Source organism: Ammodytes marinus (genome assembly GCF_949987685.1).
Source record: "Ammodytes marinus genome assembly, chromosome: 22".
In the NCBI taxonomy this organism is placed as follows: domain Eukaryota; kingdom Metazoa; phylum Chordata; class Actinopteri; order Uranoscopiformes; family Ammodytidae; genus Ammodytes; species Ammodytes marinus.
In genome coordinates, this window is record NC_137226.1 from 11,919,036 (window position 1) to 11,944,072 (window position 25,037).

Consider the following 25,037-nt stretch of genomic DNA (forward strand, 5'->3'; position numbering starts at 1 on the left):
ATGGTTCTTTTAGCTAACTTCCTGTCAGTTACTGCAGTTAGCAGTCCCCTCGCTCGTCCCTACGTCACCACATGTGCTGACAGTGTTGTTGTAATTACTCAGAATTACTCGTGGGGTCAAAATAAAGTACGCACTATAGCTTTAAGAGACACATTTAGGGGTTTTTTAAACTTGAAGATCTTAACTAGAATGTACCAACCTACTGTACTCGTACTTACTTACAACTAAGTATTCAGGTTAATGAATTTCGGCAATATGAAGGCCTTTAGTATAAAAATATAATCAATCAGCAAAGGTGTTGCTAGATGAGTAAATAAAGACATTTTGAGTGAGTTAGATTTTGGTAAATATATTCTTGAGGGTGCATTCCAGTGGATCAGTATGTCCCTAATCCTTGCCATGGCCCTGGTCATAATGCACTCAACCACTGCGTCCATCCATTAGCCTACTCTCGGATGAATTCAAATTAATCATGGCGGAGCATCCTTTCTGTGCGCTAATCCCTCTGGATTCCAGCATTTCCGACGACCCGTGAAGGCGGCACGGAGCATCCTCATCCAGCACATCACGGGCGGTGACGCGTCCTGTGCGGAGACTGAGATAGATAGATGCCCTCACTATTGAAAACCATAGCTTCACAGCCATTAGGCCGTAATACTTTTTGTATGAAAAAGAGCGTTGCTGTTGTTGTTTTTTAATCTCGGGAGCGAAGCAGCGGTGCAAGCATGCAGCGGAGCGCAGTGTTCGTGGTGGCGGACAAGGCGAGCCTGAAGAGGCCGTTCATTTTTGCAAATGCTGTGCATATGGTAGGTGAACTCCCACCCTCCTTGATTTTATAATGCAATTTAAGCTTAGAGGCCTATTTGATTTCTTATTGAGAGGCTATTTCGTATAATTAAATGTGGGATGTGCTGTTATTATTGTGACCTGAATCATCAGCCAGCCTTAAAATTAAACCAAACAAGTCCCTGGGCTGTGTGTCTGTCTGTTTCCCACACAAACATCCTGCAGAGAAGCTCCCCCTCCCCATCAACATGATGTGCGATGTGGCTATACAACGTCTGCAGTGCATTTTTACTTCTTGGCAATATGTTGTGGGATTGTATACAAAAGACGCCATAATGACATTTTCCAAAGGATGACCATCCCTTCTCATCCCTCCTCACACTATCTTAAAGAATACCTTCTTTAAGAATGTGTGAGTCTAGAATCAGATGCAATATTGATGAGATGTTGCCTGCAATAGGCTACTACGCTGTATGATGGTCTGTATTCCAGCTGTGGGCTAACCCTAGATAGCATGCATTCTATTAGCACTTTGAATGAATCATGCTCCTGCCCATAGTCATGCCCATAGTGTGAGTTCACCAAAGGACAGCAGCACACATTTTAAAACATGCAAGGTGCTGTTTGAAATATTGTCCAGCCGATAAAAATAAAATTGTGAGACATTGACTTTGTAAAAACTAAAGCAGCCATTCCCACTGTTGTCTTTATTCTGCAAAGCCCAAACACTATCCATGTCGACACGTTTCTATGTCCTTTTCTCCACAGGCGCTGTGCTTCTTCATGCTGACGATGACAGTAGCTTGGCATAGAGAACTCCTACTAACGGGCAAAGTAAGGTTGACTATGGATGCTCCTCTGACCCATGTGTTAAAATGATTTCCCCAAGCAGATTACATAATCCGTATTGGAAGCAGAAATAGCCCCGTGTCTTGTTAGGCTTTATAAAAAGGGAGCAAAAAGGCTTGCTGGGATTTATAAGGATGACTGGGGAATTATCAATGAGTGGGTCATACTTTGTTTGTCCATTAATATAGCCTTTTTCTTTCTATCATGTCTTTTCTCTGTAAGAGCAGATTTCAAGCCCTCACGTTGGCAGGCATCTGCCAGGTGAAGTGTCCTTGAGCCAGACAGTGAATTATCTTCTGGCGCTAAAGGTGGCGTTCTGTTAGCTGACCCTGACCTCTTTGTGTGGCCACGCCATATTGAAAATTACAATCTGTTGCAACACAATAATATTAATGTCAAGCGGAAGTGAATATCTCTAGAGCTATATACTTCATGGCATTTGCCACTCAATGCATTGCCTCTGACACAATTTTTCTACCCCACTTTCAGCTAGTGTCCAATGTTTCTGTGGTGATAATGTACGTGATGGAGATCAGCTGCCTGCTGCTCTCAGTGCTCGGCATATTTGCAGCCTGTAGAGGAAAGAGATGGTGTTTGATTCTGGTAAAAAAAAAGAAAAATGCTTTAAATGTTATCAGTGTGTAGGACACTATATATGTATTCAAAAGTGGTTTCTGACAATGATTTATATCTGTCCTTCATGTATGTGCGTGTGTGTGTGTCCAGTATGTAGCCGGTATGGCAGCAGCGAGCCAAACAATAATTGTGAGAACTGCACTAAGTTACCAAGATGTTTACGAGGTAAAGTATTTGAATGCCCTGCTTTTACAATATTTACCGCACTCCTTTAGTACAACATCACCCACACTATAGTTATTGAAAAGCAGCTAATTGTGTAAGTGCAGTTACAGTCTTGACATGCGAGGAGCAGCATTCATTGGTATGTTTTCCCCCTCAGAAACGTGTTGTCCGTGAGGAAAACAAGTTGCTGTCCATGATGCCACTTACTGGAACCAGCAAAGCCAACAGAACGCTGCTGTACAGCATTCAACAAGAAGTAAGCACATTATTTCTTACACTTGATGTTCATTGGGCTTTTACCTAGGGTATTTGTGTCCACCACACACACTCTTAAATGAAGTGTATTCATATCTGTTCATAATTAATATATCAGCACTGTTCCCAGTTCCACATTTCTCATAATGATCTGGTATTTTATAAAAAAAGACTCAATACAGCCTTTATCCCAACAACATAAACCTTTGGTTATCAGATAAGCCTTGGTTCTACAAGTGAAGTGATTTCTCTATTATTATTTTTTATTTATTTTTTACTTCAATTTTGGGGAAAAGCTTGATTCCAAAGTTCCCATAATGCTTTGGGGCAAGTAAACAGAAAGTATAAAGTTGCCATGTGGCCTACAACTGGAGCTTTGTTTTTTACCTCTTTGCAAAATGGCACCAATACGTTTGCCGAAAAAGTAATCAGGAGTTCCTGTTTTTCACCCATGGATTAATGTAAATTAAATAGTGTAAATCGTAAACGATGTCTGTAATTGTCTGCGTGCTCGGATTTGACTCGGGTATCAATCCAATAATGCCCAAATGTACCTCACAGTTTGAAATCTCCGGTCTCCACAGAATAACACTAGCTTAGAAGGACTTTTGGGGCTTTTTTCCTCTGTCCCCTGAGGCAGAGAAAATGCCAGCTCTCACAATTGCTGCCAGAAATACTGCAAAGGTAGCAGAATAAAGGGTACAAGAAACCTTGGGAGGTTGCCCAACGCACAGAGTCCACCCGCTTTTAACCAATACACACATTTGGTGGATTGGACTGTACACCTAATGCCCCCAACACAAAACCCTCAAATCCTGCTCAGCGCTGAGGTGGCTATCAAAAGCAATTAAGGCCACAGCTGCAGTACATGTAGTCTGGAGGGTGTGGCCAAGCAAGTAGGCGTGTCCTATCTTAAAGGGATATCTATTTATCCTGAGTAATCATTTTGCAACTTCTGACTGAGGCTTTGTTCGAAAAGCCCTACTAACGCCCTTCTCATTCAGATTTTGACGTCAATTTGTTGTTGTTGTGTATGCAAGTTTGTGTCGGCGAGAAATGCCCGGATGAGTACTTACTTCCGGGAAGATTTTGTGTATGGATCTATAGGTTAACCCTTTTCCTAACCGCCCCACAATGCATTGCGTCCTTTCAAACGACACGGAAGTTAAAAAAAAAAATCTTTATTGCTTCTGTATACTTCAGTGTGTAAACGGTCCGACGAACCTCACATACACAATCGATAGTTAAGTAGACAGTATAGAATAGACATGTTGAGTATGTAGGAGGGAGGATGTTAGGCCGTTTCGAACACACTCTGAATGGTCCAAAGAAAGTATGCATCACTCATGGGTGCAGACATGTTTATTTGATTGTTGTGTATGATATTGTTCTTGTTTATTATACTAATTTTTTTTTAATAATCTGGCATGTGTGTTTGCCGCCTCCAGTTTGAATGCTGTGGTCTTATTGAAGGCTACAAAGACTGGGGCGCCACTATTCCTGCCTCCTGTAACTGTCAATATCCAGGAAAATGCGTGAGTAGTATCCCCATTATTAAACAATCTTTGGACTCTCTTTGGAATTTCTAGTGGTTCCCAGGATCTAAAAGCAACTGAAGTTTTCTTTGAGTTTTGATTTCTCCCTCATGGGATTTTGTACTCCTCACCAGATTCGACTACGGGGCATCGCCACACTCGGGGCTCCAAAGAACCAGTATGTTTATCAAGAGGTAAATGATCTTAGTGTCAGGCCTCCTGGTCCAGTGAGTGGTTTTCTCTGTACATTTCGAAATTACAGCAATGGTTCCTAACACTTTTCGTGGGACTTTGGATAAATAACAGTACATTTTGAATTATATTTCAGTCAAAAAGATGAGCTAATACCCACATCATTTATTTCTTACTTATTTCTTGTCAGCACCTTTCAAATGAACCTGCACTCTTTTTCTTACAGCCTTGCCTACCAATTTATGTCTCCGAACTGAAGCTCGCATTCTCATTGGCCATGGCCATACAATTCGGAAGTGGAGTTTTTTGGGTACGTGTTTTTTTAATTTATTTTCTATTTAATTAAAAAAACATTTCCCAGGTTGGTAGGACTTTATACAGCAGTTCATTTCAACAGCATTTTCAACCCATTGAGCTTTTTGATATTCAAATTCAGGACATACAAAATATATAAGAAATGGCCGTCAATGATTTAATCCGTGCTAGATTAATTCCAGGTGCGTCTCTTTATACAAATGCGTAGAAATGAATGCTTCCATGTGACCATGTGAATTCCAGTTCCAAACCCCCACATCATGCGTGTAACTCTTTTTTGCCCCATCCCCCAGGTGGTTCTACTTGTCATGGGCATCAAACTGATGGGCCAGATAAAAAGGAAACAGGAATTCATTGCTCTTCTCCAATCCAACAGATATGTTCCTGGTGCCTTCTAGTCACCGGGGACATTTTGGTACACGCGTCAAGTCGTCATCAAGAGAACCTTGTTTGAATTTTTGCACATGTAAACACATAACCTGGCTATTTTTGCGCTATATGAAGACATGTGTTGGCGTTATCATTTTTCTATTAACGCGTGTTAATGCATGTGACTAATATTGAAAAGCAATCTACATGCATAGATCAATTTCAAATGAGTCTTCTTTTTTTGTTGCCTTACTGCTGTAAAAAAACGATGCAATTTAATGAAATGAACCTATCTTTAATAATAATTACATTTACAAATGTTTTCATTTGTTGTATCTCTTATGTTATTTTTTTTTATGTTGTATTATTATCTTACCAAGCATTAACCAGCCACTTGTTTTTGGAGCCTATCCTGGCGTATGGTCATTTACAGTAAGTGTTATCCCATCTCCAGAATTTTCTTTCCATCTCCCTTTTACCCTGGACACGTCTTTGGAAAAACAGATACTAACCCGTTAGCATCTACTTTACCTTTTTGTGTGGTGCTGAAGCTACATTCTGCTGTCAAGGTTGAACACGTTAAGGTTTTATCAAAACACGTCTTCATATTCCACATAAGCTGCACAAGCCGTGATCATACGACTGACGCTAAATAAACCAATGAACTTCAAAAAATATCACTTACTTTGGTTATAATAATGGTTTAATCTAACTTGTCGACTGGACCAATTTCTCTTAAAACCTATTTACACATTCGTACTTGTCTTAATAAGCTCACTCAGTGAATTTTCAGCTTTAGAGCAAACTAGTAATCTTTGAAAAAAAATGTATACTATTAATAACCCCTATGTAGCATATTTCCTAAACAGTGTTTACAAAGCGCTTTGATTGAAATATAATCTTTTATTGAATTATCATATCGAGCGATGTATTTTCTTGGGTAAAATAATCAGGTTAGACAAAGGAATGAGCCACTAGCTCTCATCGGGACACCAGAATGTCTTGATGCCTTGTTATTAAGCACATTGTATATTTGGAGAAAAAAAAATCTTATCACTCCCATTCAGTTTTTTCTCAATGCACAATTTAGCAATTTTTTTTGTATGGGTATGTGATATGTGATCACGTCCACTAGGAGGAGAGGCGGACCTCTTGTTTGGTTGCACATTCAGTAGACATACAGTTATTTTGCCAATTGATTTTTTTGTTGTCTCCCATGGGTCTGAGATTTTGGCAAGGCTGCTGCAGACAGGTCGTGTGAGAGACTCTCGTAGTAAGAAAGCGTGTCACCGTCTGATGCCACTCTCACCAAAGAAGCCTTTTTATGCCACATCATCACTTCTGCTATGTCTTGCTGCACGAGCTGCCCTGCAGTTGAAACGTCTGACTTATATGTCATCAATTGATTTTCATCTCAAACAGCAGATCCAATGTCTACCTGTGCACTTTAACCATTAATGCCTAATATACAATATGTTCCTGCAAAGTATGTTTTTTCTTTGGTTTTTGTTGTTACATTTCTGTCATACACTTTGTTTGTTTTTCATTTATGGAATGAACTCATGTAATATTTTGTAAATAGCAGGAATAAAAAAATGTGATACTTCTTCGTCTGATGTCTTTGTATTTATTTTGAGCTAAAAAAAAATATTATAATTTCACTTTTTGTTGGGGGGCCTTGAGTGGTTATTTAAATGAAACCATGTCAGACGTGTTCAGATGAAATATAATGTAGCATCAAATGGAAATGCTTAAAGGCCTACTTCACCAGTTTGAATATGAAGGTATATTGAATTCTGAGATCCTATGTAGTATAAATGTGCGAAAAAAATTGAAATCGGTTCATTCTAGCCTGAGAAAAGGCAGAAAGAGTGTTTTTTTTAACCCTATATTTCTCTTTCTCGTGACATCACAGAAAGAGAAATATAGGGTTAAAAAAAAACTTACTTTGTAAATATTACTGTGATGTCTTTTACTGTGACATCACAGTAATAATTACAAAGTACGTTTTTTTTTAACCCTATTTTTCTCTTTCTGTGATGACACGAGAAAGAGAAATATAGGGTTAAAAAAAACACTCTTTCTGCTTTTCTCATGCTAGGATGAACCGATTTTAATTTTTTTTGCACATTTATACTACATAGGATCTCAGAATTCAATACACCTTCATATTCAAACCGGTGAAGTAGGCCTTTAAGTAAAGTACAGTCTTGCAAAGGTGCTCCGAGGAACTGTCAGTTTGTGTTAATTCTTGCACCCCCTTTAGACAGAAGCGGTATTGTTTTTACTACGCCAGCTGTAGTTCCTGGGTGAGCCTACCCATGACAAAGGCATTAAGAAAAACTATATAAAAATAGCATTCTTTTCACTGATGGTCTTGTTTGCTGTTACGTGATCATTTATGACCATCAGAGGAAAAAGACTGTTTTAAAAATATTTAAAAGTTCCTCTGAGCACCTTTAATACATGTCTTAAGGTCATTTCCACCACTGCAATTACTTTTGCACTTCCATTCCATTTGACTGATTTCACTAAAATACTTTTGTTTAAGAATTTGTTTTTAAATGACTTGCATACAGTAAACAATTTGACATCGTCTTTTCCATGATAATATATTAAGCCACATTCATGGTTTAAAAAAAAAGTTTGAAAAAAAAATTGTCAAACCAACAAGAAGGCGATCAACCATTTTATTAGAAACAAACAGACACAAGTACAGTATATATAAACATAGCTGTTTTTTGTCATGATGCCAGTAAGGTTACACAGTTGATAACTTCAAAGTGCCTGAGCATTCATGTAATGTACATTCTCCCTCTTCTAATGCAAGAGATAATGGACTGACAGGAGACGTCAATGCTAAAAATAAGAAAGAATTTGGATTTGCTACTTCTTCGGCAACTGAAATGAATAGAAAAGAATACAGTATATTATTTCCCTGTACTCTGTATTCCTGTCTCCTCCTGCCATGAAGAGAAGCCAATGACCTGCTATTAGAGATAACGTCAAATTATAACAAAAAAGTATTGACTTAAAGTGTTGACTGAAAAGGTTGCAAGTAGCTCCGTTAATTAAAATGTAATCGAAAAGTTGGGGAAACTAAAAAGGAAAACAAAGTTACGATAATACAAAATCAACAACATACAAAAACTCTTTTAATAGCTCTAATACATCATAATGTAAATATGTCTGCAGTCATATCCCCACATCTTAGATCATATGTGCTGATTTCATTTTTTCGAAGATGAAATTACCACTGGACACTGACAGTTCAAATGTATTCATTGGGTTAACATGCTTGACTTCAATTATCCAAACTATTTGATGTGCGCTGAAGACAGCTGGAAGGCAATGTTGCTGGATAAAAAAGTGCTACAGAATTAATGTAAATCCATCACCTGCGCTTGTGTAGCAGAGGGGTTGGATGTCAGGTTGAATTAATATGCAGCTTGTGTACTAAGTTTTCATCAATTTCTTCACAAAGAGAGGGGTATAACTCTCATAGAAATGTTCACAAGCAAAACAAATAAAAAGTACCTTCTGGGAGGACAAAAAACATGAACACAAGTTTCAAGGTGAAGAAAAACTACCCAAGCAGAAGCATTTTTTTAAAAGAAATAAAAGTTCACTCACAAACACACTACACACATTCTTGTAGCATTTCCCGTTCCCAATGTTTTTGACCTCCACTGTCACAATGAATGGCCAAAGAATTCAAAAACCCAGGCATCAGGTGTACTCTGCTGCGTCTGTGAGGGTGGTGTAGTTGCCTGATTTAGCCTCCGAGCTGTAGACCACCGTAGGCATGTCCTCCTTCCGCCTGAGCCGGCACAAGATGGCGATCCCCAACACCACTGACGATGTCTGAAAGACGGTGAAATGAAAGAAGGTGTATTTAAACGTCCTATCCATCTTTTGTTTTGTTTCATTCTGTGCTAATGCATTGTTTGGAGTATGGTTGCAATTCTAGAGGGAGACTCAGGGAGGCAGAAAAGACAAAGCAAAAGTAGTGAGATATATTATGTTGAGTTATTAGTGTGGAGGCTGTTATGCTAATTTTTTTATTTATTTTTTAAGAAAGTGACCGATCTTCACCACAATAATTTCTATCTTGTGCCTCAAGTTAAAAGGGGAAACCTACTGCAAAAAAATTGTAAATTAAAATATTTTTTAAAGCTCCAGAACAGTTGATACATCGACTTTGAGGGTGAGATTTGTTTGGTCAGTTGCAGTTTTCTGAGCTTACGAATGAACATTCAACCTCCACTTTAAAGCCTAAATGGGAAAGAATTGTCTTAAAGTGCTTCAAAATGTAACATCTATGGTGTTATTACAACTAGGGTAACTCATTAATGTACTCAAAATATCCAGAAGCACTACCTCAGGTGACATTTTGTCAACAGCAGTGCGTTGTGGTTCAATGAAAGGGAAAGTAAAATGACGACGAATGAAGGTCATGATGACCATAAGTGCATATTGTGAAGGTTAGAACATCTGTATATACGTTAAGGACAAGTAATGGTGGTTATACAGTATAGTAAGTTATAGTAAATCAATATGGAGGCAGGAAGGGGGGGAGGGGATACACTCATGACAGACATAAACAGACTGACAGTACTGTACATACCCAGAGTAATGTGATTCCCAGCATTACAACCAATAAAATATTTATGGTTTTCATCGCATGCGCAATCAAGAAGGTAAGGCATGACTGAAACAAGAGAGAGGGATCAATCAATCAGTGCAACGTTTCACACAGCATTTATTGGTTTATAAATCATTGTTCAAGCCTAGAGAGAAACCATATGCTAAAAATATTACGTGGAAATTTATGATTACCTCTTTGTAAATCATGATGGGCTCGTCGTCCACCACTAGCTCAAACAGACTGCTGTTTCTCGGAGCTGCCACCTAGAATACAAAATGGACGACAGGATGAATTGTAACAGTATTAATTAAAAGGGAAAAACAATTAAAGCTGATGTTAATTAGCAGGTATCATTTTTTACTATGTTCATCATCTCAGTTTGCCGATGGAAATGGCATTCTATGTCAGTTAAAATGTATTCATTGGGTTAACATACTTGACTTTAATTATCCAAACTATTTGATGTGCGCTTAAGACACATCCAATTGTCACAAATGCCAAACTCCTTGTGGCCTCTGGGTGAAAATCAAAGGTTCGCCCATATTTAGTATAGGCTTCATCCTCGGCAAACATGAATGCCAATTGTTGTTGAGATATTTCAATCTGGATCCAAATGGTCGACTGCCCAAAACCGCCAACTGTAGCGGCATGTGGCATCGCAATGGCTAAAAATATAAAACTGATGGAGATGGTGTTGTGTTTGGAGTTGTGCTATTTCAGGTTTGCCCATTGGAGTCCCGATAAGAGTTATCCCGTGTATATTCAAGGACTTTTTTTTTACTTCCTTGCCACGCTTAACTCTAATTGGCCCCTCAATGATATATGGTATTCTTTTAAGTCTTACCAGTGAAGAAAGTGTACACAAGGAAACACAAACTGAGTAGCTTTCACACTCACGCATGGATTAATGGACTCTTCGATGCACAGGCAGGATTCAGAGATGTTGTGGCCCCAATCCAGGTAACCCTGATCCAGTCCGCAGCACTGCAACTGAGAAAAAAGAAAATTTAGGAACACATAGAGCTACTTTGTTACTCTGCAAAACAACTCCTGACCGCTTGATTTCTACTACTGGTAATCTATTTAAGTCCCTTTTTGGATACTGAAAAAATGTGCTTGTTACAACCCTGAGTTGTTTGTGCTATTGTTTGTTAGCACACATTTGTAGCAAAACAAGACCATCAGAATCACTTATCTATGCCTTTGTCATCAGCAGATATGATTACTGCAATGCACTAGAAGTTAGAGTAAGTTGCTCATTTTATCAGGAGGGCAAACTTGATCCTCCACATCCAAATCATCAGTGTATACTTTGGGCTTTCTGCATCACAAAAACCTAAATGACTTGAACTGTTTCATTTCGATGTTACTTAGCTTGCATGTTGTTGGTGGTGTGTGCTGCCTGGTTTATCACTTAAAGCAATTGGAAATGCTTCTGTATGAGGATTTGCTCTGTACAACAAATTAACTTGAACTGGAACATGAACTCAAACACACACTCACACACACACACACACACACACACACACACACACACACACACACACACACACACACACACACACACACACACACACACACACACACACACAGGTACCTACTTCGATCTGAACATCCTTGAGGATGTCTAGGAAAGATTCACTGGCATTGGCCAGCGGCAGCATATGCAAGTATTGCCTCCTCATCTCATTAGCCGCCTGCATAAAAACACAAGGCAGTGTATTAAAAATAATAACAATCACATGAACACCCACAAACAAACTAAAGAAAATATTTGAATCAGAAAATGCATTCGGTCAAACCAATAACGCCCAGCAGACATGTTTAACTGTAGTTTACTGTAGATATGAATCTGGAACTTCAAATACTACAAGTCATCTTTAGATTTTGGGAGTGCTCAACCCACTTATTTTTCCAATTTCACTCGACGGTTCGCTAATGTCTGCCCTTGAAAATGTCCCTGCTGACCATGCATACTTTACCGGTATTTCCTGGTAGAGCAATACTCGTTGTCTACAGAGTCAAGAGATTTTAAGACTTCAGAGTCATAAACCACACCTACTCAAATTTCAGATGCTGCCATTGAGTTGAGGGTAAATATGCCGCCATTATCACTGTGTAGCTTGACACGCGTACTAACAGGAACAAGTGGTGTTAAGCGAACTGTCAATTGATCTTTGCTCCTGTCCTGTGGCACCCTAAAGTACTTCAAGAGACTTTGTATAAAACAAGAGCCTTTTCCTGTTTACATCTCTGTATTAGCTTCATCAGCATTGCCGTTGTGATGCAGCCTGTGTATGGTCCTTGTATGTGGACAATTTGTACTGGATCTAAAACGAAATATTTGAAAAGTGAACTTTGTCATACCTGTGGTCGCATAATCAGTCCGTGGATTTCACAAACCATCATGAATAGACTGCCTAGGATCATTCCAACTGCAAACTGAGACACACACACACACACACACACACACACACACACACACACACACACACACACACACACACACACACACACACACACACACACACACACACACACACACACACACACACACACACACACACACACACACACACACACACACACACACACACACACATTTACGTTAGTGAAATCAGAATCTGGGAAAAATATTGATGGATTAATTATAGTTTGTTGTATACTACAGCTTAAACACTAATAACAATAGAAATGTGTTTTTTCGTTTTTATTCACCCACCACTATAAGTGCCCAGTGCTTCTTTTTGCAGGCGCCATACACACCAGTGATGGTCAAGATCAGAGTTATGGTGGAAATGACATACATGGAATGTAGGCCTGTGAGGAGCTTCTCTATCTGTTGGAGAAAACAAACAGAGGGCCAGGTTGGCAGAGAAACACCAGATGTGCCCAAATAGTTGTCTTGTCTGTGTAGTTTCTGAAACACAGATTGCAAATGGACTATTCTGAATGTACTACTATTGCACTTGATGTTCAAACCCATACGTCCCTTGGGAGACAGTGAGAATGAAGAGCAAGTGTGTATACGAGTCAACTATGGTGAGAAACTTTTGCAACATTTCTTCTATCTGTTGAACTGGAACAGTGTATTGTGCAAAACAACTGTGGTCAAAGTGAACTCCAAGGAGGACTTTAACCCTTTTTTTTGGGGGGAAGATTATTTCAGCTGGATATACTTTTTCTTTTTAATACAGTTTGACACGTCACCCTTCAGTAAATTAATCTGCTATTAAATGTATGCCCAAAGTGCTAACATGTAGCAATCGGGGGGGAAAGTAAATAAAAGGTGCAGATGTTAACACAATCAAAACAATAGCTTTTAGGACTATACAAATGTTTGTTATTATTTTTTATTTTTTTTGCAAGTTTCAGCACCTCGATTGAATGATGCATACTCTGCATGGTTGCTGAGCCTTTCCAAATGTGGGCTTTGCAGTTTTATTTTTGAATGTGTTTCACAGGCAGCCAGTTGCTTCCATTCATGTCTTTGCACCAGGGACATCTTCCAACAGACACTTGCTCACATGTTTTGTCATCAGCCTGCTAACGGATGCCTGAAACAGTAGAACACTAGTGTGCACTTTATTAATGTGATGTATGTTGTTATTTGTGTGACATGAAGCAGATACTATGTACCAAAATCAATTACCATCAAACCTGGTTCTGTGGCAAATACAATTCTATTGTATTGTATTCTATTCTATTACAGTCAGTAATATGGTTTACAAATTGGGGCAACACCTTTCTAAAGTTGTTTGTTAGATAGTGTAGTTTCTCTTCTTGGTCCTTTACTCAGAAAGCCGGCGTTGGTAGTTAGTTGATGGAAGAAGACGCAGTTTGAGGCAGATGAGGAGGTCTCAGGAACAATTCTTTTTTATTCAAACAACAAAACTCATCCTGCAGTCAAAACGAAGCCAATAAGAATTTAAAGTGTTTGTAGCCAAATAAACTAAGAGAGGTACCTACACAAAACCAAAAGCTATGAAGAGTTCCTTAGTTTGAGACCTGACTTTTTCCAGAATTGTGGCTGCTTTTAACCCTAACCAGCTCCACCCTAATGGTCAGAGGGCAACCTCTGGCCCCCAGAGGACATCCTGAGTTTAGTCATCACCTAGAGTCGATATGTCACGTTGGCCAAGAAGTCTGATTCAGCAACTTTTAAGACAATGCTGATGATGATGATGATGATGGCCAGGGTCAATAAACTACTGTTAACTCTTAGCCAGACTGTCTTTGATTGACTGACAAGACAGTCACCTTTGTGTGAGATTTGAATGATCTGCAGGTCAGCCTTCAGGGTTTCCTCACTCAGGCAGCTGACATCCCTGACTTTGCCCCCTGCCAGATGAGGCATTGTCTTTGTCCTGCTCTTTAGCAGTATAGGCCTTAATATAAAATGTATAGTATCATAATACACTACAGTAATCTTAAAATGTGTCATAACGAAATACACTACAATAGATAGATAGATAGATAGATAGATAGATAGATAGATAGATAGATAGATAGATAGATAGATAGATAGATAGATAGATAGATAGATAGATAGATAGATAGATAGATAGATAGATAGATAGATAGATACCTCTTCATCATCGTGGAAGTATCCATGGCTAAACAGAGTGAGTGCCAGCAGCAGGGCACTGATGATCTGCAGCAACAACAACAACAACAACCCACACTTCATTATTTATTACTTTGCTCTGCTGATAACTGTTATTCAATCATACAGAGCACCCAGAGCATGGAAAGAGTCAGGCTGTATTACAAATCTGCCTAAACTAAACAACACAGAGTCTTCATTAAAGTTAATCATAATATATATTTTTTTCAAAACATCCTGTATCTTGGTCTAGTTAAGTCTTTTTTTCATACAGTATTATGTAAGACAATCAAAATTAAATGAAATTTAAAAGCTGAGGATCCAATAATATCTTGAAGACTAGTGCTACGAGAAACAAAATAAAACAAAAACAATTAATGTCGATCAATCATTTTAATCAACATGCAGATGTCAATCAGACGAAAAGGGAAAACAAAGACAAACATTCTAGCTAATTGCAGATTCTAGGTTGTATTTTAGGGGATTCCCTGCCTGTCCTGTGATGTGTGTGAAGTTATCATCACACGGCATCTATTAAGGCTCGATAGGACTGAACAAGTTGAGTGGAAGGCAGTTAAACAGAATCCTCACACTGTCTGATCTGACCGAACAACTTGTATTGTGTTGGAGAGCAGCAGCAGCAGCAGCAGCAAAACACTCACCGCGATCAAAGCCGTCACGATAAAGTAACTCCGTCTCAGGCAGCCGCTCACTTTCCCCATTTTGCACCGATGGACAAGCCCGCCGCGCTCAATAAATCTCACCCAGTTTAAAGCTTTCCTACACGGGGAACGGGCATGCCACAGAGGGAGGGAGGGAGGGAAAAAAGCAAGAGAAAGTTCTCTCCTTGATGCGCACAGCACCTTGATGTTTCAAAACTGGGCGGAGAGAGGGAGGAAGCCCCCATGTTGTGCTGGTGAGAGACCCTCCCCATCTGGAAAGTGGAGCTGTGTGTGTGTGTGTGTGTGTGTGTGTGTGTGTGTGTGTGTGTGTGTGTGTGTGTGTGTGTGTGTGTGTGTGTGTGTGTGTTTGGTTAACTTTCGACAGATGTAGGGCTACACTGTGCTGAAAAACAATTACACTAAAGTCCTTTTTTATTTTTTATTTTTTTATGTTTTAGGGGCACCTTGTGGCTTTGGTCCTTGGGCTGTATTAGCTAAAAATCAGCTGCCCAATTATTATTATAATTTGTCAAAGCAAGTATTTGAATTGAAAAGTGGAAAGTCATAAATTAAGATGTGTAAATCACTTAGGTCCCATGAAAAGATGGTATATGTAATGTGGTTATAACCATCATGTGAGACATTCATCATTCATTGGTGGATATGCATTGTAACAACATAATTATTTCTGCATCGACACACACAATAATGGTTATTGTGAATGGCTTGTAAATTGGCACACAAGTGCTTCCTTTACAAATTAAAAGGAGAGGATTGATTTGTACCGACTGTGTTGTGTGTGTGTGTGTGTGTGTTTGTGTATGTGTGTGTGTGTGTGTGCGTGTGCGTGTGTGTGTGTGTGTGTGAGAGAGAGTCAGAGAGAGAGAACGACTAGCATGTGCACTTCTACGAACAGTGAAAGGAAGGTAATCACTAATGTTACAAATGAAAGGGACTGATAGACTGTGAAGAAAACAGAGCACTCAAATAGAACTGAGAGAAAGTGGAAACATGAAGGGGGGCATGAAATTCTTATATTTCCATTTGTGTGTGTGTGTGTGTGTGTGTGTGTGTGTGTGTGTGTGTGTGTGTGTGTGTGTGTGTGTGTGTGTGTGTGTGTGTGTGTGTACGGCTGATGTTGACTTCCGTTCAGTCCCTCATAAAAGCACTTTTTGTCTGCTGTTGTCCTGGACAAACAAAGGAGCTATAGTGATAGGCTGCATCACATGTTCTGTCATCCGAGTCCCACACACACACACACACACACACACACACACACACACACACACACACACACACACACACACACACACACACACTCCTCGCCATCCATCTATCCATCTATATGCAGCTCACCCACACACAGACACAGAAGCACATTGTTGCAAATGTATTGGTCCCTGGAGTCCCTATGTAAAAAAACATTCAATTGTGAAAGCAGATCCAGTGAGGAGCATTTCCTGACAGAGCAAGGAAACATCTGGAGAGCATGACACACACACACAAACACACACACACACACACACACACACACACACACACACACACACACACACACACACACACACACACACACACACACACACACACACACACACACACACACACACACACACACACACACACACACACACACACACACACACACACAAATGCAGACATCTAAATGTACATATAGCCTAGCTTCCTTTGTGCCCCATGTTTCAAAATGGTCCCCAGTGCACATCCACAAAATATTTGGCCCGCACGTGTGTCTACATTGGCCCGCGCTCACACATCTGTAGGACATGAATGCACACAGGCATTCTGTGGCGCAGAGGATGTTCGTGGGTGGGAGGGAAACTTAAGAGCCAAAACCCCCTTTTTAACTTTATTGGGGATGCTTGAACCAATTGTGTTCCTTTAAAGAATGAATGGTGCACAATTTGATGCTCATGTATTACTCTTTTTATAGTTTGTAATACTGTAACCCCCTAGTTCATATTAAGGCTACTAAGTCTTCATAAACTGTCGCACAATTGCGCACAGTTTACGTTTTCTTTTTTCACAAAGACTATCTGCACACGGAAAGAATGAAAGACAAAGATAGAGAACAGTGTCAGAGAATATAGTGTTGCAACACAGCTGCTAAGCTAAGTCAACCAGCTCCTGGCTGTAGCTTCGTATTTAGAGCCTAATTCATCAGTGTGGTATGAACTCTTAACTCTTGGCATTACAGTCAATGGGAGAGTGCCAGCCTTTGCGTGCACCCTGTATCTCTGAGATAGATGAGAGGGGTATTTTGTTTTGAACCAACCCCCATCTTTAAGCTACTTTGATTCCTGTGGGGCGCATTAGCTCTTCTGATGTGCCAGCGTTGCGTCTACTCTCTCCAACTGTCATAGGGATCTCAATTCAGAAGTACACTTATCAGTATCATTGTAATGTGGCGTTTGAGGACCGCATCTGGCAAAAAAATAAATACCAGCAAACACATTGCAACATAGTGAAGTAGGTTTCTTCTCTGCTTTAAGGTTTTCAGCAGATGTCATTCCTCCCCCACTCCCGGTGAGACTATCTACGGGCATTTGTCCAAAGCAGCTTGAAGCAGCGAGCACCAGCATTAGAAAACACATGACTGTAAATATGAGTATCGTGCAGTTCTGTCTCAGTGGGTCCAAGGCTTGCAGGAAGTTATGTAACTAATTTTTGTTGGACCTACAACCTTGAAATGAGGCCTAGACAGTCAGGGAAAGGGACCTTCAACTCTGGAGAAATATGTTCTTGCTTTCTTTTTTTCATTCCAGTCAAGACGACACAGATGTTGCAGCTGAACTGTTGCCTTCTTAAGTTTTCCCGAGAGCTGGCATAGTCTTATCCACTGGATGCTGGTGTGTGTGTGTGTGTGTGTGTGTGTGTGTGTGTGTGTGTGTGTGTGTGTGTGTGTGTGTGTGTGTGTGTGTGTGTGTGTGTGTGTGTGTGTGTGTGTGTGTGTGTGTGTGTGTGTGTGTGTGTGTGTGTGTGTGTGTGTGTGTGTGTGTGTGCGCGTGTGTGTGTTTATCTTGGCAAATATACAGTGTATCCCTTGTACATTGCACACCACTCCGACAAAAGTATTGAGTCTCGATCACTAACATCTGGCTTACAACAGGAAAATGTTGTTATAGAACAAGCTTTTGAGTTTTTTTCAGTAATGTACATTAGAGAGACAATAGAAATGTGTACTCTTATTTAGATAAGGTTACAATTGAGGAAACAGTCCTGTGTTTTGGAAGTGAAGTTCCCTTTCCTTTTGACTCCCAACCGGCTCTCAAAGAAGGCCTTGTCAAAAAATACCAGGAAATGTGTCTGAGTGTGCACAATGTGTAGCAACCATTCAAATTATACCTGAGTGTGTCGGACGTGTGTATTTCTTTTTTCCAGGAAGTTTACTGTGATATGACCCTGATTCAGCACTTTATCACAACACTATGTAGCTGAATATGTGATTGTTTACACAACTTGTATCTCTTCTGTGATTTCCGGACAGTGAAGTGAAACAAAAAATATCTTTTTACAGTGGGTGCTGTTGTCTGACCACAAAACAAGGACTAATCAGCTCAGGGGGAAAGTGTAAAAATAGCTGTTCCCAAGCGGTAGGATCATGTGATATGACTAAATGCTCAAGAACAGCTACTGAATGAAGTGGTAAGATTATTTTCCTGAACCACCTTTTTAAAAGGTCAAGATCACTGATGTGAAAGTTTAAAAAAAACTAGGCAAATTAATAACGGTTGAAAAACATGTTTTAAATGTTATCATTATTAACATTTAGCCTATTGTAAGGCCTAGTATTTGTAATAGGCCTACATTTTTTTCATCCTATTTTTTTTAAAATAAATTCAAAAGGGGCGCCCTTAGCTCAGTTGGTAGAGCGTCCCCCCCATGGGCCTCGGCCAGCAGCGGAACCGGGTTCGATTCCAGCCCGCGGTCGTTCTCTGCGTGTCACTCCCCTCTCTGCCCCATTTCAACTCTCATGAGGTACAATACTGTGAGGCTCCGTCTATTCCTTGAATCACACAGTAATTAACATAAATCACTCTTGTAACGTGAAGGGAATATAATTTAAGGTGCACCGTCACAAAATAAAACAAATTATTGAAATGAGAAATGTTCCCTTACTCCCAAGTAACTGCAAGGATTTTTTTTTTACATTTGAGAAATAAAGCTTTACGTTTAAGGTACTAACATTTTTTATTTGACAGCTGACCTCTTTTTATATTCAGTCAAAGCAGAACGCGCTCCTGTGAGTCGTGGTCCCTTTAAGAAAAGTCACGTGACTGTCACGTGACACGGAAGTAGCCTGAATTGTTTCAGCGTTGTTGTGTTTACATCAACAGCTTGACGCTCACGCACCACATGCTGGTTGGTTTGAGTAAACGAGTCACAAACAGTTAAGTTATTCTAACTCTTATGCGATTAATTGCATATTCCCCTTTTAAAAACCGGGACGCGCTATACTTTCTTTGTTACAGCGGGCAGAGCTCCTTTTCCACCAAAGTCGAGGTAGGAATGATGTTGATGATACGGATATTACTGTAAACAGACGTGTTATATCGCGCGCGTAACCTGTGTACAGGCAGGAATAAAGTGTCTTTCGTCTTTATAAGCCTCCTGACATTACTTGTTGAAGGTGTGCCCTGACTGTGACCGTCTTTTAACATTGCATTTCTGTCGATTTTCCAGTAACGGGGGATAAGCGAAAACGTGCATTATTTGGATGAAGTGACCATGAAGCAGGACAGTGATGCTGCCAACGTCCCCGCGTGCTTCATATCAAACCATGAGGGTTTTCGTGGGAGCATCAAAAACCTAATCAGAGACTTTGTGGTGACTGAGATTGACTTAAGTGGACAGCTTGTCAACACAGCAGCAGCAATAGCTGCAGCTGCAGCAGCCAGTGCGTCCTCAGACAAATACAACAATGAAAGCAGTGCAGAATACATGGATAGTAGTTGTTACTCCGTCTCACAGAACACTGATGATGACGAGGATGCTGCTGCCGCTGCTGATTGCGGGGTGGATGCCACCATACCTAGTCCGGGCAGCTTTGATTTGAGTGTGATCTTAGGCCAGTCCGTTAGCGAAGAGCTGGAGCAGTTTGTGTTGACGCTCAAAGATGAGAAGTCCGCCAAGCCGGACTTCTCTCTGGGATACTTCGCCGACAAACACCACCGGGCTAACGTCCACCGGGCCGTCAGACACCGCTTCCCCTTTCTCATGACCGTCACCATCCAGCCCGAGATCCGGGTGAGGGAAGACCCCGACTACAGAGAGCTCTCGCGGCTGGTGACGGAGGACGAGGCAGAGGACTTCTTCAGGTTTATCGACGCCAAAGTGAGGGGCTCGTCCTACATGTTCGGCCCCGACGACAGCAAGGAGCACCGCACCACGGTCCACCACTTCCTGAGCCGACGGTTCGGCAAGCTGGTGGAGACCAAGAGCTTCCACGACCAGGGCACCACGGCCATCTCGGTGAGGCTGCGAGAGCAAGGCAGGCCCAAGAAGAGAACGGCGGAGGAACGTAAAGAGGAAGAGGTTTACACAGGTGAGGAGGTCAGGTGTACAGAGAAATGTTTTCAAAAAACAGAAAAAACATTGTTTTTTTAGTCCCTCAGTCAGTCACAAGATAACTCATCCTTAAGGACCCACATAAGGTCCTCAAGAAGAAAAGGAAGGACATTACAAATGTGAATTATGTAGCCATTATGCAGCGTTTCTTATTATTCAATTTCGATTTCCCATAAGCAGCAATTTAATCATTTGTGTGTGTGTGTGTGTGTGTGTGTGTGTGTGTGTGTGTGTGTGTGTGTGTTTGTGTGTGTGTGTGTGTGTGTGTGTGTGTGTGTGTGTGTGTGCGCGCGTGCGTCCTCTCTTGCAGCTTTCACTCTGTGTAAGGAGAACCTGGAGACTCTGGAGGCCATCAGCTACATGGCAGCGGCTCTCGGGGTCCTGCCGTCAGATTTCACCTACGCCGGGATCAAGGACAAGAGAGCTATCACCTACCAGTCCATGGTGGTCAAGAAGGTTTCACCTCAACGGTAGTGCTGCATGTTGCATTCATCCATTCAGGAAATCTGAACTTTTTTTCCTTTTCACATGATTGAGAAAAAAAGTCGGCAACCACAGTACGATGTTGATGTTCTTTACAATTGTTGGAACTCCCTTTGAAACCTCAAAATCAATGCCAGAAATCACTCTTATTTTGGTGTTATTTATCTCTAGGTTGAAAGAAAAGGCGGCAGAGTTGGAGAAGAGAGGGATGCATTTGTCTCAGGTCCGCTCGGTGGGCGAGCCTCTCAGGCTTGGGCGTCTGCAGGGGAACCACTTTGACCTGGTGGTCCGCGAGCTGAGGCCACACGGGGCCACAGACACACACTCGTCAGGCGCAAACACACACGCTCGCCTGGCAGCGCTGGTGAAGGAAGCTGTGGGCAATGTGGAGGTATAATGCATAGTACAACAACTACTGTACTTCCTCCTTGTTGACTAACATTCGCTTAAACCAACTAACAGTGCCCAGAATGTTTAGGAGGTTCTTGAACTATGATAAAAAAAAAATGTATGATATACTTCTGACAAGTTCTTCTGCTTTTAGTCTTTTTATGGCATGTGCTGACAGTTAAATTAACAGTCTAATGCCCGAATGATTGTTTTTCACATCACTCCAGCTTTTCAATTGTAATAGAAGAATTCTAGTGATTTTACCAACTAGCTACAATACATTTAGGAAGCCAATGCCACTCTCACTTGGGTCTGTTGTTCTTCGCAGGCCAAAGGCTTCGTCAACTACTACGGACCGCAGCGGTTTGGGACCGCGCAGAGCATTCAGTCTGACCGCGTGGGCCTGGCTCTGCTCAAAGAAGACATGGTGAGTGCTGCAGACAGTTATTGTAACTGGTTCCTTCAAAAGCGGTCAATCAACCACTGTATGAAATTTGAAACACTTCCCGAAAGGAAAGGTAGTGTCGTCTCTATATACAAAAATTCACATTTATGACAGATTATCAGTCTGCACAGTACTGTATTGTCGGTGTAGGTTGTGATGTGTGTGTGTTTCTGTCAGGTGGGTGCTGTGCGTCTCTTCTTCACTCCAGAGGAAGGAAACGATCCTGTGAGCCAAGCTAAGAGACACTTTCTCCAAACAGGTGAGTTTCATTTTGCATTTAGTTTTACTGTAAAATGGTCAAAGATTCTCCCCAGGAACATTTCAACACAGACAACACAAGTTACTGTCTCAACCCTCTCTCTCTCTCTCTCTCTCTCTCTCTCTCTCTCTCTCTCTCTCTCTCTCTCTCTCTCTTGTCTTTCCTGCCTCTCCCATACCAGATAACGCTAAGGAGTCTTTGGCGCTGATGCCGCTGTCGAAGGCCAGAGAGCGACTGATGCTCCGAGCTCTGAACCGCTACGGCACTGGTCCGGATGGTTGCGCCCAAGCCTGGCTCAGCCTGCCCCACAGCATGAGAGTCTTCTACCCACACGCCTACTGTAGCAGGTCAGCTGCAGGGAATGGGCCCCTTTAGCGTATTACCATTATAGCTATCAAGCAGCTCTATTGCAGCAACTAGGAGATAAGGACACAACTTTAATTTTTTTTTATGTTTTACTTCTCACAGCTTGATTTTCCTCATTAAGATGTGTTTTGCATCAAGGAAGCTGGAATATGACATATGTCCACGCTCTTTTTTGTAATACACAAGCACATTATAACATTCCTTTTGTATGAATATATAATCAATATAGACAGATACCTTGAGAAACAGGTCAAAAAGTCCTTTCACTTCTTAATTATTATTTTTTTTACAAAGAAAATACAACATAATCCCTAATATAATGGCCAGCTCCCATTGCTCAAAACTAATAATGATTATTTTGTGGACGTGTCTGTGTTTGTCAGAGTGTGGAATGAGGCCGTGGCTCACAGGTTGACGACTTTGGGCCACCGCGTCAGGCGAGGAGACCTGGTGTGGATGCGGGACGGGCCGAAAAAAGTGGAGGACCCCGGAGAAAGCAGCTCGCCACAGGTAAGACAGGATATAGAAAATAATATGACACTAGTTATTGTACTGTATAATGTAACTATAGTGCTGTGTTCATGCTGTTTTTATACTATAAGTATATACATAATTATACATACTACTGAACACAACTGGACACAATTCAAGTGTCTGGCTTTCAGTCATTCTGTATGAAGTTGTCACACTGCTCAATAAACCAGTACAGGTTTACTACATAGTGGCTCAAAATACCAGACAATAATAACAGTCAAAATGTGTTGAAGAAGGAAGAAATAAAAAATCCAAGATGTATAAAATTGGGGTTCAAACATAAAGTACAAATTGGACATGTTTGACTTTAGAAATTCAGATGCAGAACCGTCGCATGTTCAAGAACTTCACTAAGTCGTAATGTAAAAGAAAGAATCCTTTCAAATTGATTTGAACTGGACAGGCTCAGCTTTAATAACCAGTTCTCTTTTCTTTTGCAAGATGTAGGCAACTTTGTGGGAATTTGCAACAAAAAAGTATTATGGAAAACAGGAAAATGTCTCGGAGGCATTCCACTTATTAGCAGTAATACGTCCTGAGCAAAGGAAATGAGAGTGGAACGGGAAGCAGTGGTTAAATCCTCTGTGTTTTCCCTTGAAAAAGTTTGTGGTTAAACTTAATTTTCTGCAGTTTAATATATGTTAGGCTATATCATTTAATATTGGTGTTTTTAGCTACTGTTGAACTCTCTACACCCCCTTGCCGCAGTTTGTAAACACCATGTCAGTGCTATACTGACCTTCCCCTTCTTTTCCCTTTCCAGATCCATGTGGTGACGGACCAAGAAGAGCACGAGGGAGCCTACACACTGAGACAGGTATGTAGTCAGGGGAATAGTACTCAAAGGCTGTGTTCCAAATCTCATACTCTCTGTTTTTCTATTCTACATACTACATCTGACCATAAAAATAATCTAGTTAGCATGCAGTAGGTATACAATTTAGGACATACTTTCACTTATTTATTTCATCATAACATTGTGCCTTGAAGCTTGCCTCTTGCTTTTATATCCGTCACATCCCTGGTTGTTTTCATACGGAGGCTCCATCGATGTGATCTCACTTTCAGAGACCCTGAAAATCTTGGCCAGATGTAGTAGACATCCGAGTATTTTTAAGCATACTAAATCTAACCACAAGAATTAGGACTTCCTTAATCTTTTATTTTTCTACTATACTAAATAGCAGAAAGTATGGGTATTGGAATGCGGGGATACTTTTACTTTAAATACTTCTATTTACTCCTTTTTCACTGCTCTCTCTCTCTCTCTCCTTCTCTACTGTGTTTTCCATTATCAGGTGTTACTGCCGATGCCGGGGAACACGGTGAAGTACCCGGAAAATGGCACGGGGACTTGGTACCAGGAGAGACTGGCCAGGGACGGACTGGGCGAGTGTCGCTTCAGAGTGGGCAGCCTCAAGCTCAACCTGCCGGGCTGCTACCGCCCTCTGCTGGCCTGCCCACGCAACCTGCGCTACCAGCTGCAGAGGGGAGGAGGAGGGGGAGAGGGGACAGGAGCAAGCAGTAGGAAAGGTGACGCACAGCTGAACGGCACAGCAGACGCGCTCACTCTCACCCTAAACTTCGACCTGGACTCTTCCTGCTACGCTACCGTCTGCCTCAGAGAGATCATGAAGTGTGACCCCTAGAGGTCAACACAGGAACACTGCTCATCTGTTGTATTTCCTACATACCTTTTTCTTTTATCTTATTTTAAGTGGAAAACAAGCTTTTTGTAACCCATTATTGTGATACATTATCAGTAGCCTTTTTTTGGTTTGTTGTTAGTAGTGAGAGTAAGACTGAAAAGAAAAAAGAATTGCGTAATGTGCAACTGATAAATGTGAACAAATCTAGGTGTAAAACCCGTGTAAACAGTGTTTGTGTTTTGTGTCATGATTAAACAATTATGAAGATTCCATCCAATCATGTTTAAGTTTACAAAAAGAGTAA

General features: G+C 40.9%; 3 protein-coding genes across 3 annotated transcripts; 2 read left to right on the forward strand and 1 right to left on the reverse strand.

Annotated features, from left to right (window-relative positions):
- Positions 1–725: 725 nt before the first annotated feature.
- Positions 726–5,131, forward strand: LOC307268496 (tetraspanin-8-like; the record flags this gene model as incomplete). The annotated part of the gene is made up of 9 exons (XM_080051156.1): positions 726–806; positions 1,555–1,620; positions 2,125–2,238; positions 2,362–2,436; positions 2,594–2,692; positions 4,140–4,226; positions 4,361–4,420; positions 4,645–4,728; positions 5,027–5,131. The coding sequence occupies 9 exons, from the start codon at positions 726–728 to the stop codon at positions 5,129–5,131; spliced, it is 771 nt and encodes a 256-aa protein (XP_079907282.1).
- Positions 5,132–7,778: 2,647 nt separating this feature from the next.
- LOC307268632 (tetraspanin-8-like) lies at positions 7,779–15,167 on the reverse strand. The gene is made up of 9 exons (XM_080051345.1): positions 15,019–15,167; positions 14,339–14,404; positions 12,473–12,589; positions 12,118–12,192; positions 11,352–11,447; positions 10,648–10,740; positions 9,942–10,013; positions 9,730–9,813; positions 7,779–8,966 (listed from the first exon to the last, which is right to left on the reverse strand). The coding sequence occupies exons 1-9, from the start codon at positions 15,076–15,078 to the stop codon at positions 8,832–8,834; spliced, it is 798 nt and encodes a 265-aa protein (XP_079907471.1). The 5' UTR covers positions 15,079–15,167; the 3' UTR covers positions 7,779–8,831.
- A 4,231-nt stretch (positions 15,168–19,398) lies between these two features.
- Positions 19,399–25,014, forward strand: pus7l (pseudouridine synthase 7 like). Its single transcript, XM_080050688.1, has 10 exons — positions 19,399–19,542; positions 19,723–20,584; positions 20,918–21,077; positions 21,262–21,481; positions 21,809–21,907; positions 22,103–22,184; positions 22,366–22,531; positions 22,934–23,060; positions 23,848–23,901; positions 24,383–25,014. The coding sequence occupies exons 2-10, from the start codon at positions 19,768–19,770 to the stop codon at positions 24,731–24,733; spliced, it is 2,076 nt and encodes a 691-aa protein (XP_079906814.1). The 5' UTR covers positions 19,399–19,542; positions 19,723–19,767; the 3' UTR covers positions 24,734–25,014.
- Positions 25,015–25,037: the final 23 nt, after the last annotated feature.

Coding starts and splice junctions, on each gene's coding strand:
- LOC307268632 (XM_080051345.1), bottom strand. CDS start 15,078: ATGGGGAAAGTGAGCGGCTGCCTGAGACGGAGTTACTTTATCGTGACG. Junction 11,448..12,117: donor GACTGATTATGCGACCACAG/GTATGACAAAGT, acceptor GTTTTTATGCAG/GCGGCTAATGAGATGAGGAG. Junction 10,014..10,647: donor AAGAGTCCATTAATCCATGC/GTGAGTGTGAAA, acceptor TTTGTATTCTAG/GTGGCAGCTCCGAGAAACAG.
- pus7l (XM_080050688.1), top strand. CDS start 19,768: ATGAAGCAGGACAGTGATGCTGCCAACGTCCCCGCGTGCTTCATATCA. Junction 21,482..21,808: donor AAGCTGTGGGCAATGTGGAG/GTATAATGCATA, acceptor TGTTCTTCGCAG/GCCAAAGGCTTCGTCAACTA. Junction 22,532..22,933: donor CCACACGCCTACTGTAGCAG/GTCAGCTGCAGG, acceptor TGTGTTTGTCAG/AGTGTGGAATGAGGCCGTGG.